Source organism: Macrobrachium nipponense, chromosome 21, assembly GCF_015104395.2.
Source record: "Macrobrachium nipponense isolate FS-2020 chromosome 21, ASM1510439v2, whole genome shotgun sequence".
Taxonomy (NCBI): domain Eukaryota; kingdom Metazoa; phylum Arthropoda; class Malacostraca; order Decapoda; family Palaemonidae; genus Macrobrachium; species Macrobrachium nipponense.
Window position 1 is genome coordinate 49,162,134 of NC_087212.1, and position 15,825 is coordinate 49,177,958.

Here is a 15,825-nt window from a genome sequence, read left to right on the forward strand (position 1 = left end):
TGTTCCTAATCCTTTCTTATCTTTCTTATTACATCAAACCATTTCAATCTTTTGAAATCTCAGCCTATTTTTTAAGACATCACATCTCTGCCACTTCCCTGTTATAGGATCTTCCCCCCATTTTCCACATTTTGGCTAATCTTCTTCTGCTACAGATGCATTACTATTTAAAAATCTTCATTTCCTTTATCAGTGCCCCTGTTTAGCTGTATCTGGTCATACAGACCTATGTACCTATCATAACTCTTTTTGCTCTCTACACATGGAATATTTTCATGTATTAGTAATCCAGCTAATGATTCCCATTTTTATACAAGGTGCTACTCTACATCTTACAGTCCTTTCAATCCTGCCTCTTGTTATTTATGCTCAAAGCTATTATTATTTTAAAGAATAAGTTTATCCAGACTTCTGAGCCAAATAGAGGCTCTTCACAGGCTGGTGTTCTTCTTAAAAAATCTGGCTATATTTACCACAACATCATTCTCCACTTTTTTCTCTCCTCTCATTTGCTTTTATGACACACTGTGTAATCCCATGCATCTCTTGTAACTACATCTGTTACATTTGGTGCACAACACATAATTCACATTAACCACCTTTCTCATACCAGCTGTATAACTACATTCTTTTTTTTTTTACTTCTTCTTTGCCCTAGCAATACATGAAGTACACAAATACAAACCACAAAACTAGCACACAAAACAACTTTTAATCATTAAGGGTAACACACCATACATTACAAAACATATAACAGGTGCAACATGAACTGCATCTCTATGGCCAATAACTACAAGAATGTACAGAAACTTATGGACACACACACTCACATAAAATTTGTTCAAAGACAAAAGAAAAAAAATCTTTATATACACAAGTAAACTGAGACTGAAAAATGCAAGGTAAAACACTATAAAGCCAAAAATCTTATGAAAACAGAAAAAGTTAGAGTAATATAAAGAAAGAAGACTGCTCTCATGCTAAAATACTCAATACTAACCACCTAACTCGACTTGAAAGCCCTTAACCAATACTGATCACCAATAAAATGAACTGATTGTATAGTATAAGCAACCGGTACAACCTGAAAGCAAACTAGCTACTGCACATTTGTCCTAGTTAAAACTGACAAAAAGGGGGAAAAAGAAAAACACTGGAGAATCCACAATATGAACCTAACTGAAGAGAAACAAAGCTGTAATTAAAAAAAGCGTTTTGAAATACTTCTGTGGCAGTGGAGAAAATCCTCTCCTGGCCAAATGACACAACATTAACAGGAAAACTAGAGTGGAAAGTGAAAACCATGATTAAGAAGTGATCAATAAATTCTGGAGAAGTCTGTGAACTGTTGACTCTTTCACTGCATGAGACTGATCTCATTCATAAAAAGGTTTCACCCATGATGTGGGACTGATTTCCTCAGTCATAATTATTTTGTTCTAATTGGGCAGCTCATCAAATAACACGTTTCCCTTATCATTGTAAGGCGCTTTTGTCTATATTCTTGCAACAAGCAGCAACATCTGGTTTACAACTTACTAGATAATCACAGGACATGGGCTAGACCTGTAATCATCAAAATGTAAAAGAAGGGGAGGTTGTTTCTCCCAATGATGAAGTAATACAGAGGCTTTTATTTGGAAATGATAATGACAGTAACAGACCTGAACTATCAGATAGTTCTGAAATTAACAGCAGTAAATATGGTGATATTTATCATATCGTAGTTACGATCATTCTTTGACTTTTATGTTTATCAGTGGAGATCAAGATTCAGAGGAAAAGACAGAGGAAGGAAGCTGACTTGTCATGCCCAGGGACAGTGGAGTACTTAAACAAAGAAAACTTGATACAGTTGTGAATAGAACTACTATGACGACTCAGTTGTTGACAATGGGTGCTCCAAAACTTTTATTGAAGATAATAAATTCACAGTTTCTACAGGATGTCAATTCTATGTTTGAATTTTTCCCTTTTTTTCCAAATGAAATTTTTGGCCAAAAGTAAGTGTTCAAGGTTTGTAATAAAGATATTCAAACTGAATAAAAGAATGAGATTACTTTACTCAATGCTTTGAGGGGTTATAATAAAAGCTACATAATTCAATATCTAAATAATTACCAACATATCATTTGCACATTTTAGCATTCTATTATGTATAATAAAAACATTTTGATAACATAATATGACTATATAAAAAATAATGATGAAAACAAACTATTGAACTACAAACATAAAAGTGAGAAAAATAATTAGTTATACAATTAGCAGCACACTAATCTCATTACTACTGGCTATAATAGGCTCACACTGAAAGGGTTAATCAACAAACACAAAAGTAGTGTGACAGATAGCACTGGGTATTAGAGAAATAATCAATCTGCCCACTGCCAGCCTACCATGACCACCAAATTATCTTTTTTTTTTTTTACTGGCCTGGAGTATAGACACTCAAATAGCTTTAGTAAAAGTAGGTTAGTGATGAAGAGAATTTCATCAATAAATATGGCTTCATACATGTATGTATACACATCACTCTTATCAACTATGTACTATAAGGAAAAAAGGGAAAAATATTTGTCTTGCTATTCTCAAGAGCAAAAATTACAAATTTTTTTATCAATTTGTATTTTTCATAGCTAACAAACCCTCTGTCTTAACAACAGGATAATCTTCTTGCGTCAGTTGGAAACCAGTTAGAAACAATTAAAGATTGTAAAAAAAAAGGAATCTGTGGCATCTGGCAACTCATGCATATATGAGGTGGAAGCTGGTCACCGAGAGGTAATTACTCAGATACAATTTTCTAATTGTTTATTTCACTATCTGCAAACAACAAAGTTTGGTAATATGACATAACCATGAACTGTAACTATATCTTAAATACATACCAATTAGGAGGTTTCAGTTTGAACATGCACTCTGCAGCTTGTACAGCTTTGCCATAGTCTTCTGCCAAGACACTAATTTCAAAAAATGTTGCAACATCCCAGTAATCTTGTAATGATGATAAGGAGCCTTTTCTTACCAATGAGGTTGTTTAATACCATACTAAGGAGGGTGTAAGACACTTGGTCAAAATTTTGCTACAAAACAAGTTATAGCTTACAATGCATCCAGCAATCTTCATGTACATCAAGAAATTAGGTTTAGTTGTTGAACATTCAAAATTGAAGATGGCTCCCTCATTATTCACTTTTTATAACTGGCTGGTATTTGGTAATGTACTTCTTTAAATCAAAGCTGCTAGTTCCAGTTCAAAATCAGCTTCAGGCACAATTCTATCTCTTTTGCTTGAAATCAATAGCTGCTTCCTTGCTACAGCTACAATAAAACAAATTTACATTTTATCAGAAATCTCACCAATCTAAACCTCTAATAACAAAAATTTTGTACCATTCTATTCAAGTACCTCTTAATTGTTTTTATATTCTTTTCAACTCTCGCACTCATTTACATACATACAATGAAACACTAGACACCCAAACAAGAACTGCTCAGAGATCCATGTTACAAAGAAAAATAATTATACCTATATGCTGAAGCTCTGAAGATTTGGAGAAGTCATTTCCTGCAATCACGAGTAGTGTTGCCAGGTTAATTCCTGCATACTCATTTGGCTGGACTTCAAAGCCTTTCCTATACCAGAAAAATCGCATGGTGCAAACTGTCTTGATCTGTGTGCTGAGATTTCCACAAATTTTATCCTGGAAATTTACACGATTAATTAAAAAATAAAAACTTGAAAATAAACCGGCTATCCCAATTAGAATAAACCTTCTCATAGATTACACTCATACCAGTGCATCAAAAAAACAAAAAAACAAATCTGTAATACAGTCTTGTCTTTACACAAGTTCTCTGATGAAAAATTTTAGTCTTCATACAATATTTTATGACGAAAAATTACATTTAAATATTGTATGTAAGGTAAAAAATATCCCATTTGTTCAATACAGTCATCTACTTACCTTATAAATACGACCACAAAGACACACCATATCAGGAACCTGGTTTTCCTTTTTCTCTAGGGCTTTTGTTATGACTGACAATGCTTTTTCACGGTCACCCTCCATGTTCCGTCTGCAAACAAAGAAGAAAATTCATTCCATTTCAGTAATTTTTAAAATTCACACACTGTAAAGAACATTACATATTTTGTCCTATTTCAGTACCCCCTTCCATTTAAGGAATCACCATACAGCAGTTAACCCTCTTACGCCGGAGCCCTAAAAATCAAACGTCTCCCGTATGCCGGGCCTGGTTTGGAGTGAGCGCGGAAGTGGAAAATAATTTTTTCAAAAAATTACAGTGCGCGTACTTTTGAAGATTAAGAGTTTCATTTTTGGCTCCTTTTTTTGTCATTGCCTGAATGTTTAGAATGCAACCATCAGAAATGAAAAATAATATTATTATCATATGTAAATAATGCGATATATGGTAGCGAAAAAAAAAAATTAATACATAATTGTATTCAAATCACGCTGTGGCAGAAAACGTCAAAGCTAACCAGTTACTTATTTTTGCGTTGTATTGTACACTAAATTGCGATCATTTTGATATATAATACATTGTAAAACAATAAAAGCAACACCGGAAAAATATTATCACAAAATGATGTACGAATTCGTTACGCGCGGACGCAAAAAAAAGGATTTTGACGTAAGGAAAAATCTATTTCTGGCGATTGGCTCGTGTCGCCAGCGAAATATCCTTTAATCTATTATTTCTAGGGTAAATGTACTAACATACCAGAGAATAAATAAAATAAAGAAAAAGGTCAGTATGACTGACTCGCTCACCCTCTAGGAGGGTGTCGGTTATGAACACTAGGCGAGTGAGACCACTACCACGAGCCAAATGCCAATAGAAATCTCCCACTAACAAAACCCTCCAAGAGGGGAGCCGTCCCACAGAGGGAGCAGCTCGTACTACTACTACACCATCCCATGCTTGCGACTGCTGCGCCTCTAGTGGCCATCCTGAAGTTAGCAGACAATCTTGAGCGAAGGGATGGGTAGGGGGGGTATTTCGCTGGCGACACGAGCCAATCGCCCAGAAATAGATTTTTCCTTACGTCAAAATCCTTTTTCTGGGCTCAGCTCGTGTCGCTTGCGCGAAATCGTACCAGAGAAACAGCACAAGATTGTAAACAAAGTAATAAGATATAATAAAACAAAATAGGTCTCAAATAAAAGATACAAAGTAAAAGAATGGATATAATTGCTAACAAGATACAAGTACACAGTAAAACAAAATCAGAATATGCTTAAATTACCCTTAGATCTAATTATGTTAATAATATAAGGTAATTTACATAAATACAAATAGGTACAATGATTACCTATCACAATAAATCTGTGTAAACAACATGTATCAAAAATAGAAATAGCAATTAGTATAAATTTACATAAATATTTGATCAATGATAAAATAAAATATCTTAGGAATGTATATGACTTAATATACAAAACCCGTAACCATTGCGTTATGATGTATCCCCTAGCATAAAAATAAGGGGATAACATCTATGAGATCAGTATGGTAATCAGATGTTAGTGTCCCTAACCAGACAAAAGGGGCACTATACAATCATAGAGCAGCTAAGACACAAGGTAAATGTAATGAACAAGGCAGGAATAGACGAACTGTTGGGTGAGGCAGGTAGAAAGGAGACTGAATCTTCTACTATAATCTAGCTAGAGTCAGGGGAAACTATGTTACCCGCTGCTACTGCTGGAAATTTCAGAGCTTCCAAGGACTTAAGGTAGTGACGTTTGAACACTGTCGGCGATTTCCATCCGGTATACTTCTTTAAATCAGCAAAAATTCATATGGTTGGAAGTAATTAATTGAGGTGGCTACTGCCCTGACATCATGTGCTTTTTGGAAAGGAGTCAGGATTGGCTTGTTTGATAAAGTACAGGATTTGTTGCCTGATGCCTTTAGTGGTATAAAGTACCACCTTTTTCCCTTTTTCCTCCTAAAGAGGGGGTGGGGCCCCGATGAGGAAGAGGAGGTCCTGGATAGAGGCTCGTAAGGTTGAAACCGACAAAGGGAAACATCTTGTGGAAGGGGGTAGTACCTTCCAAGGGTTCCCACCTCATCAAAGGATCTTCATTCTTTGCTAAAAAAAGCTACGTTCCGGAGAAAGTAGCACTTCCCCTGTGGGAAGGAATTGAATATGATCCGGATCTCTGGATAAGCCGACAGTTCTGAAATTCTTGCTCCTGAAGCTAGGCTTAATAAAAACAGAGTTTTTCTTAGGAGCATCATAAACGAGCATGTGTCATTATCGGTTTCGGAAGCCAGTTTTAGAACATCGTTTAAGAACCATGAAACTGACGTAGGCCTGACAGAGGGCTAAGTCTAGCACATGCTTTAGGAATAGACGAGAAATAGGTATCTGTCAAGTCTATGTTAAATCCAACCAAATTGAAAATATCTTTTTCAATGCTGACTTGTTTGTCGTAATCGTGCTAGCTGCTAAACCCTTTTCAATAAAGATCTGAAAGGATATAGCAGAATTAACTGTCATGATTCTGATATCTGACTCTCTCAGGAAGATTGCTAACTTTTGACGGCAGCATCATACTGCCTCAAAGTGAATCCCTTTTATCGGATTCCAGGAAAAGAATATTCTGAGGGTCAATATTCGCATCTCTTTTTCCGCAAACTTCATGAAATCCATAAAGTTAGGGTTTGAGAATCCCTGAGGAAGCGAACACAGTCTTCGTTTGTACTGACTGGGAGAGCTTGGGACTGGGGATCCGAAGTGACGAAGACCCAGTTCCAGGATCAGGGGGTACCAATTGCTCTTCGGCCAGTCTGGGGCTACTAGAGCCCACTGACCCCTGAATGTCCTGAGTTTGTCTAAGACCTTCATAAGGAGATTCACTGGAGGGAAGACGTAAATCTTCTCCCAGTTGTTTCCAGTCCAGAGCCCAGGGCGTCCGTGGCGTAAGCCGAGGGTCCAGGTTGGGGGCTACATACACGGTAGTTTTGTGGTTCGCTTGTGATGCGAAGAGATCCACCTGTAGCCCTGGGACTCTTTGAAGGATCCATTGGAACGAACTCTCGTCTAGAGACCATTCCGACTCTAGGGGTACTGATCGGGATAGGGCGTCTGCTATGACGTTTCTTACTCCAGCTATGTGGTGGAGGAAAGATGCCACTGAATTTGTCTGCCAGGGAGAAGATGGCTATCATGACGTATTTAGATGACGTGACTTGGGAGCCTCCTCTGTTTATGCAATGTACTACCACTGCGCTGTCCAAGACTAGCTTTATGTGGAGTACCTTGGTGGGCGTAATCTTTTCAGAGTCAAGAAGACTGCCATTGCCTCCAGTACGTTTATATGAACTGACTGGAACTGGGGTGACCAAATTCCTTGCACCTTTTTGACCTGGGAGTACCCTCCCCAGCCGCTTAAGGACGCGTCTGTGGTGGATGGTAATCCCTGTGGAGGGAACTGAAGAGGGACTGACACTGACAGATTCTTGACTTTTGCCCACGGCCGAAGCCGGTTCTTTAGAATCAGAGGTACTGAGGATAGCTTGTCCCTGGACCTGACATTTGCTCGAGAGCGCAGATCCTGGTTAGATCTTTCAGTTTGGCTTTCATTAAGATGTTCGTTACTGAAGCAAACTGGAGAGAGCCGAGGATTCTTTCCTGAGCTCTCCTCGATGCTAGTTTGTGACTTAGAAATTGCTTGACTGACTTCGCTATTTCTTTCCTTTTGGTGGATGGATCGACAGTGTGTGTGAGGATAGATTCCATTGAATGCCTAGCCACTGAAAGTTTGACTCTGGGGTGAGTCTGGACTTGGATCTGTTTATCTTGAATCCTAGTATTCTAGGAATTGGATCACTTTCAGTGTGGCCTTGTGCATTCTTCGACTGATGGGGCCCAGATCAACCAATCGTCGAGATACGCTACTACAATAATCCTTGAGCTCTGAGCTGTTGCACTACTACTTCCGCTAGCTTCGTGAACACCCCTGGTGCCACGTTGAGCCCGAACGGGACTACCTTGAAGGAGAACGTCTGGTCTCCTATCTTGAATCCCAGAAACGGACGGAAGTGTCTTGCAATAGGGATATGATAGTAGGCGTTCTGTAAGATCGATAGAGGTGGTGACGGCCCCCCACGGGGAAGTAAGGTCCGCACCTGTGAGATCGTGAGCATCTTGAACTTGTCGCAGCGGATGGCTAAGTTTAAGCGGGACAAGTCTAAGATTACCCTTCTTTTGTTTGAGCCTTTCTTGGGACGCTGAACAAGCGACCTTGAAATTTTAATCTCTTGACTTTGACTATAGCTCCTTTTCTGAAGGAGGTCCTCTGCGTACTCCTGTCAATTCCTTGGAAGGGAAGTTGACGGAAAGGTCTGGCTGGAGGTGGGTTCGTCAACCAGCTCCAACCCAGCCTTTTGACGACTATGCTCTGAGACTGGCTGAAGTTCCACCGGTGGCGAAAGTGAAACAGTCCCTCCCTCCTACCTGAAGTTCCTCATTGGTTCTGGTAACCCCCATCGACCTCCTCTGAAGTGCTTTCCCCTATTGGAAGGGACCTCCCGATCCTCTCCCACGAAAGGACCGCTTACCTCTGCCTCCCTTGTTCGAGCGGTTCATACTTCTGAGAAGCTTGACTCTCGAAGGCTGGATTTGTAAGCTGGAGAGATGGCGTATGAGGTGGAGTGTTTAGGCTGAGGGGATATCACATAAATAGGCTGTGATTGGCCTTTGACGTGGAGGGCTGAGCTGTCTGCACTAACGGCACTGTAGGAACTTGTTGAGGGAAGCGCGGCTGCTTCTTTGGTAAGGTTGGAAACGTCTAGGCTTCCTTTGTCCCTTACCTTTTGGTGTCAAGTCTTGCCTTCTCCTAGCCATAGACCCCAACGGTCCTTAAGGCTTTGGTTCAACCTCGTAGCCTCTGCTTGTACTTCCTTTACCATAGCCTCTGGGAAGAGATCTGCGCCCCAGATGTTAGAAGAAAGTAACCTATTCGGTTCATGCCGAATGGTTGCCTCAAGCAATACATGCTTCCTGCAATTTGTTCTAGCAGTGGCAAACTCGAACATGTCTGACTGCACCGTTTGAGTCAGGGCTTTGGTCATAAGCTTAAAAATTGGTTCTGAACCATAAGCCATGGTTGCTACCTCAGACATAGCCATCAGGTTGATTGACCTGGCTAGTCTTGTTTTCGAGTCAAACTCCGCTTTGAATAAGACTATCCGGGAGCCTGGGCAGCTTTTCCACCAAACTGCTCATAGCACAGTCAGGTTTGAGTTTGCCAGCTGTGAAAGTGTTAGGCAAGTCCCTCCCATAATTCTCCAATTGACGGGAGCAACGGAGAAGTGGGGTCTGCTTCTTTCAGCTGAGGCATGGGTTCCCCTTTCTGAGCTGCTGAGATGGTCGACCTCGCTATCTTGGTAAGGAAAGGGAGCGGGGTACCTTCATCCATCGTGAAAATGGTAAAGGGACTTTTGAATGGTTGGATCTTAGTATTCGAACAGTCCATGTCGTCTAGACATCTAAGCCATTCTCGTTGGGCCTGGTCCCGAGAATAGAGGACTGTCTCCTTTGGTACCCTGTCATCTCTAACCATAGCCGAAGGCGTGAGCCTAGCGTAGCCTATGAAGGGAGGCTGTAGGCCTTCCGGGTAGAACTCGAAGTCCTCTATTCTTCGAGTTCCAAACTCCGGTATGGAGATGAGACCATCTTGGAAGGAGCATATGACGCTACTCATCCTCCCCCAAGGATTGTTCATGGAGAAAGCGGGCAGCGAGTCATACGGGGGAAGCTGAGATCCACTAGTGTTAGAGGTTGAGGGAGAGGCAAGGGGGGCTTCTCTTAGGCCGGCTATAATAGTATCCTGAGAAGTTATCCTATCCGACAGGCGAGATATCATATGTTCATACTCGTCTTAAGGGAGCCTACCAAGTCGCCCACCTGTTGCAACAGGCCAGCATTGGTGTCCAGAGCCGGAGCTGCTGCGGAGGTGGAGGGGAGACTCTGAATAGGCACCAAAGGTAGTGGAACTGGTGATACTGCCGGGGTAACGGGATTTCTCCTTAGGCTTACTCTTTGAGGACTTTGAGCCGGAGCTAGACCCTTTAGACCTGTCTGAGCCGGGATTACGAGCCGGAGACTTACGCGAAGAAGAAGACGAGGAACGTCTTCTTCGAGGACGATGACGTCTTAGTCAAGGTCATATGTTTAGACTTGATCTTAGGCCTAACCGAAGCCTCTGGAGGAGTATATAACTCATCACGTAAAGCCTGGAAGGATGGTGAAGTTGCAGGGTAGAAGAAACAGTCACTCCCAAGGGAGACCCTTGGGTACCTGCATTACTTACCTCGACCAACAGGGTCGTCTATACCTACCATAGGTTCAACATTTATATCCAGGGTTGCGACATCCGTGGAGATATCCTGGGTCTTGTTCAGTCAAGGAGGCCGCCAGCTGTTGTTGGATAAGGCAATAGAGGGGTCCGCCTCTACCGGATCGACGTATCCAGTCGCCTTGCCTCGGGGAGATTAACAAAGCTAAACGCTTCTCCAGAATGTAGGCTGACCCTTGGCGGCGTTCTTGCCAAAACTCCGACCCAGGCCCGCAGGGTAGCCAATGCCGTATCTCTTACTGCCGGAGCCTGTAAGAGAGGTATATTTTAGAATTAGAACCACTTAAAACTAAAACTTAGGATATAACTTAAACTAGATGCCTTAAGTTAAAGTAATGATGAAAACTTAAGAAGTAAAAGAGGCGGAGCGGCATGCGGAGATGGAATACTTACGCCTTCCAAAAGCTGGCTCACCAGATCGTAACATATGGTACACGTCTCATGGTACCAGACCTGGATGTCCCCGTGCGGAGTCGCGCATGGAGCATGGGACCGGCAAACTTCGTGTCCACAGGGGTCCTGAAGTGTAGCGGAACATCCGGATGCTCACAGTTGGTGGCCTGTAAGTGGGAAGACACATGAGTATCTTAAAGGGGTAACACTTACAGACTAAGGACAAAAGAACTCCGTTACGTGGCGGAGCTCGGAAAAAATTTGGGGCATAACCCCTCCCTGCATGGCCTGAATAGGCTATAATCCCGGAGAGATCCGGTAACTACTAAGGAGGGGTGGGGATGGTTTAAGAAACTTAAGATAAACTTAAAGATAACTTAAACCTACATGCAAGTAACCGGAACTAGGTCCAGTGAAGCGGAGTGTAGTAACTCAGCAATACGGTACGGTTAGTAAAGACCTATTGTATGCTCCGGTCCAAACTATGGTGACTATACCCTTCCGCTGGATACCAGGACTCCGATAGGGTAGGAGCTCTAGTAAGGAGGGAAGGGCGAGATGACATACAGACTCGCGCTAACACCCGGAGCGACAAGGAAGTTAACGGAGGGGGGAAGGCCAGAGCCCCCCCACACACGTACCACCCGGCCGAGCCGAGAAGCGGAGAGGTCGGAACCAGTCAGGGACTGTCGGACTCCCACAAGGCCCCTCCGGTGGAGGGGAAGGGGGAGGCAGGCTCGGGCATGCTGGGCGAGCAAGGACAGACCGACCCACCCCCGCCCGACTCTATGGGAGAGCGGGAGAGGGGGAAGGGGACTGGCAGGCCGCCTGGCTGACTCGTGATCACGTAGTGACCACGAGGCGGTAAACTAAGATACGGTAACCAAGCCTAGGCCAACCAACTGATCAGAGAAGAACTATCGGGAAGCAACCAGAACTGAAAAGCGGTAGCATATAGGCCCATAGGGCGAAAACCAACTGATCAGAGAGAAGCTATGAGGAAGCGACGAACTGATCAACGGTAGACAAGGCTCTACGAGCCAGGACCTAGGCTAAGCCAGACGCCAACTAACCTAACAACCACAAACATAAAAATATAATATATAATAAAAATGAAAGAAAGAAGGTAAAATAGCAGGAGAAAAAATCCAGGAGTGTGCGACTAGCCCGAAGGCAAGTCTACCACTCAAAGCTAGTCAGGGCCGATACAAGGAACCTGAACTAGGGTCTGGATAGAAAAAGCCTACAAAAGGTGAAATACATACATGTATAACAACTTGAGTAGACGTAATAACGCGGATAATCAAAATAGAGCGTAAAATAATAAGGGGTGTTCTAGGTATGGGAGACCAAGAACGAACCCAACATGCGGCAGGACCATGCTGCCATGCTTCCAGCCCCCGAGAACGTATCTATACCTAAAAAAACGGCAAATACCGTCTCGGGGACGGAAAAAAACTCGCTAACCGTAAATACTGAGCACTTAACTTAGCTGCTGCGATAGCTGCACGCTCCATTATAGTAAAAATCCACGAAAGGGCACAAAAAACACAGAGAGAAAAATTAGCACGTGTGGCTCCTGGCGCTAACTTTAAAAGGATGGCCACTAGAGGCGCAGCAGTCGCAAGCATGGATGGTGTAGTAGTAGTACGAGCTGCTCCCTCTGTGGGACGGCTCCCCTCTTGGAGGGTTTTGTAGTGGGAGATTTCTATTGGCATTTGGCTCGTGGTAGTGGTCTCACTCGCCTAGTGTTTCATACCGACACCCTCCTAGAGGGTGAGCGAGTCAGTCATACTGAACCTTTTTCTTTATTTTATTTATTCTCTGGTATGTGTTAGTACATTTACCCTAGAAATAATAGATTAAAGGATATTTCGCGCAAGCGACACGAGCTGAGCCCAGAAATATTTTTTTCAAAAAAAAATTCACCGTAATTCTAAATAATGTTCTAGAGACTTCCAATTTGTTTAACAAAATTAAGAAAAATGATTGAATATTACGATACTGTAAGAGTTTTAGATTAGAATTGCAGATTTCGACCATTTCGGACGAGTTAAATTTGACCGACGAAATGTCGAAATTTAATATATATATTTTTTCATATGCACATATTTCGAAGATGGAAAAAAGCTACAACCTTCAATTATTTTTATTGTATTCTTCATGAATTTGCGCACATTTTGATATATGAAACTCTATAAAAAGGCTAATATGAAAAGGAGCAAATATTAGGATAATGCCATGTACGTATTTTCGGAGTTTCTTGCGGCCGCGAATCGGCGCGCGAGTGAAGGTAAATATATTTTTCAAAAATCACCATAAATCACAATATGTTTTAGAGACTTCAATTTGTTTCAAAATGAAGAAAAATGACGGAATATTACTAGCCGTGAAGAGTTTTAGCTTACAATTGCGTTTTTCAACTATTTCGGTAGAGTCAAATTTGATCCGAACGTGGTTTTTTTTTTTTTTTTCTATTATAGTAATTTATATGCAAATATTTCGAAAAAAGAGAAAAGCTACAACTTTCAATCATTTTTAGTTGTATTCTACATGAAATTGCGCACATTTTCATATATAAAACTTTATGTAACAGCTAATTTTAAATGGTGCAAACATTTCGACAATCGCACAAAAAAATTCTGATTTTTTCGGAAGAGTTACCGCGCGAACGTAATTTTTTTTTTTCATAAATCACCATAAATCGAAATATTGTGCTAGAGACTTCCAAGTCGTTGCAAAATGAAGGTAAATGATTGAATATTACTAGAATATAGAGTTTTAGCTTACAATTGCGTTTTTTCGACCATTTCGGTAGAGTCAAAGCTGACCGAAAGTTGAAATTTTTGCACCTTAACGTTATTTATATGAAAATTATTTCAAAACTGATAAAAGCTACAACCATGGTTTTTTTTGTTGTATTGTGCATGAAATTGCGCACATTTCCATATATAAAACTTTATGTAACGGCAAATTTAAAAGGGTGCAAACATTAGGACAATCGCACGAAAAAATGTATCGGAATAGTTATCGCACGAACGTAAGGAAAAAGTTTTTCTAAATTCACCATAAATCGAAATATTGTGCTAGAGACGTCCAATTTGTTGCAAAATGAATGCAAATGATTGAATATTACTATAATATAAGAATTTTAGCTTACAATTGCGTTTCTCGACCATTTCTGTAGAGTCAAAGTTGACCGAAGGTTGTTTTAAATTTTTGCACTTATCGTTATTTATATGAAAATATTTCAAAATTGATAAAAAGCTACAATCATGAGTATTTTTTAGTTGTATTGTGCATGAAATTGCGCACATTTTTCATATATAATACTTCATGTAAAGGATAATTTAAAATGTGCAATAATTATGTCAAAGTGACGAAATAATTCCGAGATGTGTCACTGATACTTTTTAGTGCGATAAGAAAGAAATTCGCGCTTGCGCGCCTGCCGTAGCGATTGTAAAACAAAACAACGCCTTGATCCGTGAACTCCCAGCATCCCCCAAGGCGCGTGATACAAAAGTTTTCGGCTGGTAGGCCTATAAGTATTTTTCCGCGAATTTTAAAAAAACTTTTTGAGCGACGTATGATACGTCCAATCGGCATACGGGAGACATTTTGACTCGACGTTTAATACGTCCAATCGGCGTAAGAGGGTTAATTGCAATCAAGTACATCAACTAACACTTAAGGATGTTAAACTCATGTGTTTGACTCTAATTTCCCACCAAAATCAACAAGGACAAATTTAATCACTAAATTCCCCAGCATCTGAGAAAGTTTGGCATTTAAAAGCACACTGAGTTATTAAGAATGTAACAATGTATTTCTTTACATCATTTGTTTTCATAGTAAGTTTTTTTTTTTGGTGTCATTTTGAAGCCAAATCCTGTTCTTTATTTCAGTATGTACGTTTAAATTGGAAAAAACAAGAAACAGTCAAATTACCTTTTGAGTTCATCAAAAATTTTTAGCCAATATCATTTGACCATCATGGCAATCTAAAGGGTTGGGTATATGTTGATTGTCATTTTTGAAGTCATCAGAATCTCAAAGGATTAAGGTTCTTTGTAGTGTTCCTTTGGCCTCTAGTTGAATTACTCCTTTCATTTACTTTCAATGTGCATTCTCTGGTCATTTTTTCACTTAGCTCTCTGACTCTTTTAACTAAACATTGTTCCAATATTCATTTGGGCAGGCCTATACAAGTCTGTACTTGAGTATCATTGGCCTTGTTAAAATTATCTTACATTCTTAACATCCATGACCATGGTACTAGCCAATTTATATTTTGTTAATTGTAGATTCTGGCACATATACTAATTTTTCCACTTCACTCTCAGCCCATGTACAATTATGCTATTACATATTGCATCACTTGTCGAAATATATCGTTCAGATCATTTCTTTTTTATTTTCCATACACTAATTAGTCTGAGAAAAAGTTTTATAATATGAAAATTGGAATTCTATTATCACAAGTAAAAAGTATAAGTGCACTGAAAAATGACAATTTGTCTAAAATTGCATTTTTCCTAACTATACAAACCTGAGGTCCTTTTTACAATAGGAAGGTACTAGCGGCGCAGCTGGAAGGTCGTAAGCTTTCGAACAAGGGGGGTTCGGTAGTTAACTGCTTGTCCGACAGGCTTGCGCGCAGCGCGACTGGGAGGTAAACAAATCACTTTTGCTTTTGGCCCAAGCAAAAACTGCAGAGTGAGGGGTGGCATGAGGTGTTGGGGCTATGTGTAAAAGGACCTCAGGTTTGTATAGTTAGGAAAAATGCAATTTTAGACAAATTGTCATTTGTTCCGACACGGCATACAAACCTTCGGTCCTTTTACAATAGGAAGACTCACTTCTTGGTGGGTGGAATCTGAGTCTTTTGTGAACAGACTGGTGTTCGCCCAACCTTGGAAAGCCTCCCTGGTCGTAAGAGCGAGGGAGGGATCCAAGCCTCTGTCCGATTGATCGGGGTGTGCACCGCAGGATCAATGGTCAGACCTCTGGACCGAGTACTAAGAGAGAG

At 40.7% G+C, this 15,825-nt stretch overlaps 2 protein-coding genes across 2 annotated transcripts in view; both read right to left on the reverse strand.

Annotated features, from left to right (window-relative positions):
- LOC135197474 (mitogen-activated protein kinase kinase kinase 15-like) overlaps positions 1 to 15,825 on the reverse strand; it is a 259,241-nt gene that overhangs the window by 163,504 nt on the left and 79,912 nt on the right.
- LOC135197632 (mitogen-activated protein kinase kinase kinase 15-like) overlaps positions 3,233 to 15,825 on the reverse strand; it is a 32,426-nt gene continuing 19,833 nt past the window's right edge. Inside the window, exons 4-6 of the mRNA XM_064224651.1 lie at positions 3,972 to 4,083; positions 3,533 to 3,707; positions 3,233 to 3,324 (exon numbers count right to left, since the gene is read on the reverse strand). Coding sequence (XP_064080721.1) covers positions 3,233 to 3,324; positions 3,533 to 3,707; positions 3,972 to 4,083 — 379 coding nt within the window. The remainder of the gene's footprint in view (positions 3,325 to 3,532; positions 3,708 to 3,971; positions 4,084 to 15,825) is intronic.